Source organism: Cynara cardunculus, assembly GCF_001531365.2.
Source record: "Cynara cardunculus var. scolymus isolate 2C chromosome LG 9, CcrdV1, whole genome shotgun sequence".
In the NCBI taxonomy this organism is placed as follows: domain Eukaryota; kingdom Viridiplantae; phylum Streptophyta; class Magnoliopsida; order Asterales; family Asteraceae; genus Cynara; species Cynara cardunculus.
Window position 1 is genome coordinate 10,594,027 of NC_037536.1, and position 5,881 is coordinate 10,599,907.

The following is a 5,881-nucleotide window of genomic DNA, read 5'->3' on the forward strand; positions in this document are numbered from 1 at the left end:
CCGTGAAATTACACTCCACCAGCCGTGTTCAAATCTGATTGGCCCACGTCGCCCGCACGGAAAAGTTTACAGTACACGCGTTTGATGAGATCAGGCATAGACGGCCGAGATCAGGGAGATAGGTTTTTAGGCGGGGAACCACTCTCTTAACATACTCCCACACGTCACTCGATCAGTTGCCCCCTGCCCGTAATGTTACTGGGCAGTCCGGGCAGTCACCAACGTGGCAACACCAGAAAGCTTCTCTTCAGGTCCATCTTGTTTTCTTTAGTCTTCCCCTTTTAAACACCTCTCCCCCTCAATTCTTCAAACTTGTATTACGCATCTCTGTGGGTTTTTGTGCACAGTGATCAAATATTCTTCGAATGATTTTTTAACAGTTGTTTTATGATCCTTGAACTGGTGGCGGTGGCGGTGGCGGTGGAGGTGGTGGTTCAAAATGGCGGAGATTTGCTGCGGGGTTGTGAGTGAGAACGAGGCCTCGCCGACTTGCGAGTCCAATTCACAAGCAGCAAGGCGTAAAAGGATGGAACTCCGCCGTGTTAAGTTTGTTGCCGGAGTACCGACGCTCGAAACGGAGAACGGGGTCAAGCAGGCCAGATTATCGATCTATCCGGCGTCGTTCTCCCGTGAGTGCAACGAAATCGCTTTCCAGAACTGTAGTGCGTCGGAGTTAAAACCGAAACCGGAGGATGATGAAGTCGATGTTGCCAAGTCATCGTCTACGGCTGTAGTGGCCACAATTTTCAGACCTTTGGGATCCACCGTTTTTGTTGGAGCAGAACCGCTCCCGAAATTTGGTGTGGCGTCGGTCTGCGGACGGAGGAGGGACATGGAAGATGCCGTTGCCATTCATCCTTCTTTTTTAGCCAGAGACGATAATCAGACTTCTAATTTGCACTATTTTGGTGTCTACGACGGCCATGGTTGTTCACATGTATGTATAATTAAGATCCATAATCTGAAATTGAAAAGGTAATTAGACGTTAATTTTCTCGATCGTTCAAGTTTTCCGTGTAATTATTATAGGTCGCAACGAGGTGTAAGGATCGGCTACACTTGTTGGTGAAAGAAGAGTTGGACAAAAAGATGGAATCAATGGAGTGGACGAAAACGATGGAGCAAAGCTTCATCCGAATGGACAAGGAGGTAATAGATTGGAACCAAGGGGCCGTAGGCGGTAACTGCCGGTGCGAGCTTCAAGCTCCGGAATCCGATGCTGTCGGATCAACGGCGGTCGTTGCGATCATGACTCCTGATAAGATAATAGTTGCGAATTGTGGCGATTCGAGAGCCGTGCTTTGTCGAAACGGAAAAGCAGTGCCTCTATCAAACGACCACAAGGTTGGTTTTCACGACGATACTGGTAGTTAAGAACGGCATCCGACGGTCCATTTCCGTTATCAACTCCTTTATTACTTTTTACGTGCAATTTTGCAGCCTGATCGTCCAGATGAGCTCAACCGGATCCAAGCCGCCGGCGGGCGAGTTATATACTGGGAAGGAGCGAGAGTTCTCGGAGTTCTTGCCATGTCTCGAGCCATCGGTGAGTATTAATCAATTAATTTTCGAACAGCCAACACGCTCAATCGAATTTATCTAAAAATATTCGGTTATTTCATGTTTTTGATTCATCAGGCGACAATTATTTGAAACCTTACGTGAGCTGCGAGCCAGAGGTGACGATTACGGAAAGAACGATGGAAGACGAGTGTTTGATAATTGCGAGCGACGGACTTTGGGACGTTGTATCAAACGACACAGCGTGTGGAGTGGCGAGGATGTGTCTGAAAGGGAAGCGACCGTCTGGAAGCATGAAGAATCCGGTGGAGAGCGAGGAAGCGACGTCGGAGAATTGGGACAAAGCGTGCAGCGATGCGTCGATGCTACTAACGAAGTTGGCGTTGGCACGACGGAGCTCCGATAACGTGAGCGTGGTGGTTATAGATCTGAGGAAGAAATGAGAATATGCACGATGATGGAGTTTCAGGTTGTAGCGTTTTAGGTGCCAAAAACTAGAAAAAGAACAACAATGGGGGAAGAAACATTCTGCTCCATTTTCTATGAAAATTTTAAGCTCAGATGATTGTAATTATTTTAAAATCAAATCAATTAATTGGTTGTGTTTTTTTGTTAATTCCCTTTTTATTTCTTGGTCATTTATTTAATTTATACAGATTTTGTTTTGTATATAAAATAACATATGAAAATTGGTTTGTAAGCTTTATACTCAGTTATTTGTAATATATTTACTGCTAGTAGTTATTTATGTTCTATTAGACGGTGAAATAATGTGATAGTTAATTGTGAATGTTAAAAGTGTTTTATGTGAAACGTTAAGATGCGTAAAAACGATGTTAATGATGAAAAGTATTTATAACATGAAAATGTGACGGATGTATGTTTGAGGAATCGAGTGTTAGTAATGTCGATTTGAACGTTTTGAATCATGTGCGTGGTGGAATAATGTACGAGACGATAAAAAAGTGCACTTGGATCTTTTGTTTGAACTGTATATGGTGTTAAAAAGTGTTAAAGAGTGTAAATGATCAAGCTTGAACGGGATGCTGAGTCAATGATGATCGAGAGGGGTGATGCCAAACCAGATCTAGTTTGAACCATGTAAAGTATTGTAACATAAAGAGTGGTAAAAAGGTCAGAGTGTTTGGATCATGTAAAGGGAATGAAGTGTTGTAATCATATTTCGATTACAAGTGCTTGAACAAGTGTACAATCATATCACTGATGTTTAAAACAACAGTGTCCCAATTGTATAAGTGGATGATGTTGTCAAATGTTTTTTTTAAATAGCACTAATAAAAGAACTAGCAAGACGCTATAACAAACAATTAGGAAATAGTCAGGAAAGGGTTGTCAATGATGTTGTCGATGTGAGTGTCGGAGTTATGTGATGGAATGATACATGTTCAATGAACATTTAGGGACATAAGTGCACAATTCCTCATTGATGATGTTTATAAAAACAGTGTTACAGTTGTATAACAGAGCGTACTAGGAATTGACATAAAAGAACACGAGCTTATGTCATGTTATAGGCAATGCTTATAACATGAGCGACGAGTGTTCAAATCATCTGATGTATAGTTTCACATAATCGAGCCCATAAACAATGTTTTAGGGTTCAGTTCAGACACTTCACGGTCCCATCTCTCAAATTTTTGTAGCCGGTTCTATGGTGCCAAGCGTATATGAGTCCTATCAGACCCGATCCATTTTGAACCTCTTTTTGGCCTTTGAATTTTTGTGGTTTCAGAGTCGAATATTCACAACCATCTTTTCCCACATTTCTTCCATCACTTCATTTCCATGTTTCAAGATTTTTAACATAACGTTTTTTATCATTTTACATTTTTAAATTAGTTTACCAGCTAATTTTTTACGAACTTAATTAATTTATCAGTTAACTTTTTTGTTACTAGTTAATTTATTAGCTAACAGTTAGTTTTCAGCCAGCTAGTTTATTATCTGGTTTGTCAAACATAACCTTATTGCTTGTTCTATCGAGTTATAATAGTCATTCAAACACACATACGACTCCACTAACAAATTGAGGCACAAAGTCTTGTTCACCGCTCCATTAAAATTCTGCCACCAACATAGACGGATGGTTTCAATGCTAATGTACTAGTATAGGCAATTACTTTATCACATGCTATAACGCCCATAACGAAATTGTAGTTCTCTAAGACACCTAATGGTGCATATGTAGTCATGAACCTTTTTACGGGTTCATGACGACTTTGTCATGCCAGTTTTCTGATTTTAAAATATACAATATAACATATAACATAACATATATAATATATCACAATAATAAAACATAAACTAACAATCGTTGAACATAGAGAATTTATGTGCCAAATGTTTATAAATTTATTAATAATGTTGTTTCTGACTTGATATTATGTGAGACCAACTTGTTTTTCGTGAGATTTATGAGACAATTTTTTTATACTTAAAACTTCACAACAAAAATATTGTTGAATACTGTGAAGGTAAGCTCAACAGTATTTTTGTTGTAAAGGTTCTGATTTTTTTTACCTTCACTGTGTTTTGCTGTGAAGTTTCAATTGTAAAAAAGTTGTTTCACGGGTCTCACGGAAACAGTCTGGTCTCACATGAACCAAACCTGATTCTAACTGATAATAAGAGTGAATTACACTGGTGGTCCCTGTTGTTTGCTCAAATTTTGGATTTAGTCTCTAAAAAAACTATCTATACTGGTGATCCCTAACTTTTCATCTTCATAACTCATGGTCCCACACTTAATGACGTTATTTAACAACCTTTATGAATGATTAATCGGTCTTTGAACAAACTATATGGATCAAAAATATAATCTACTTTAAAATTTAATGTGATACACATGTTTTTTAAATTTTTTATTCAAAATATTTTATATAAAAAATCAAAAATTTTAAAATAAATTACATATTAAATAAAAATCTTTATATTTATTTAGAAACTATTAAATTCACAAAAAATAGCATTAAAAAATCTGAAGTTAAAAAAAAAACAAATTAAATCAAGATAAAGTAATGTATCTTTTGGGTTGAGAATTAAATTATGCAAGCAAAATATTGAAAATTAAGTTTGGTTAACATTAGATTATTAATATATATTCAAATTACAAATAATTAAAATAATAACAAAATAAAAATTATAAGTTAAGATTAAAAAACACTGATTATTCAAACAAATAAGAAAAACCATCACTACAACAAAATTAGGTTTATATGACGTCAAAAAAATTAAGCATCCTAAAAACCCATCTTTTTATAGGATGCTTGTTTTTATAGGTAACTTTTTTAAATAGTATCATATAAAATTGTTAATACAACGCCTTGTACAATAAGTGTTCTCAAAACTTGTTAAGACGTTCAAAAACGTCATATAAACCTATTGTAACGTCTTTAGATAAGACGTTTTATTTTTTAGTTTTATAAATTAAATCTTATAAAATGGTTTATTAGATTATCTCCAACCAAACAATAAAAACACAAAAATGGAGGTGTTTACATTTCCAACCTAATACTAAATCATTAAGAAATGGAGGTCTAAAATATTGGCCCTATATTTGCAGGTCAATAAAGTAGGCCTCCAAAAATATATAGTAATATTTTATTCAATTTTTCTAATCATATATGTAGATTAATAATTTAATACATTAATAAAATATTATAAAATAAATACATATATTATTTTATTATCACAAATGTTTTAGATGGCGTATGTTTTTTTAAGAGGTGTTGAAGTTTGAAATTTGATTACATTTCTGATTTATAAGAGGTGGTGCTGAAGTTTGAAATCTGAATCAGTCAGACTGTTTGTTTTTGTAAACTGACAAACGTCTGAAGTCTGAATCAATAAGACTGTTTGTATTTGTAAACTGACAAACGACTGAAGTCTGAAATATGAATCAATTTATTTTAAATAAATTCAATTGAAATATCCAACATTTAAACCATTTGTAAACTGCCATTCAAAAATTCAACTGAAATACATCAATTGATTCAACACACAACGTAAAATATGAACAAAGTCTCGTAACAACTAGAATCAATATTCATTTTGCATTAATTGTGTCTTGCAGTTTCTTCTCTCAAACTAGCCATATATATTTGGTCAATGATACTCCCATGTGGTTGAACCTCTTCAGCCTCATCCTCGTCATTGTCCCTTTGCTCGTTGGTTTGATCATACTCAGAAAATAACCCGTCACTTAAACATTTCTTTGATATGAAGTTGTGAGCCGCAAAGCATGCAATAATAACGTCTCTATGAACCTCAAGTGTAAATGGTGACATATATTAATAATCTCATGTTAGCGGAACTTAATTTTCAATATTTTTGATCGCAT

General features: G+C 35.7%; 1 protein-coding gene across 1 annotated transcript; it reads left to right on the forward strand.

Moving 5' to 3' along the window:
• The first annotated feature begins 424 nt into the window (after positions 1-424).
• Positions 425-2,149, forward strand: LOC112518204 (probable protein phosphatase 2C 24). The gene is made up of 4 exons (XM_025125819.1): positions 425-937; positions 1,030-1,344; positions 1,441-1,546; positions 1,639-2,149. Exons 1-4 carry the CDS (start codon positions 440-442, stop codon positions 1,962-1,964), a joined length of 1,245 nt encoding a protein of 414 aa, XP_024981587.1. The 5' UTR covers positions 425-439; the 3' UTR covers positions 1,965-2,149.
• The last annotated feature ends 3,732 nt before the right edge of the window (positions 2,150-5,881 follow it).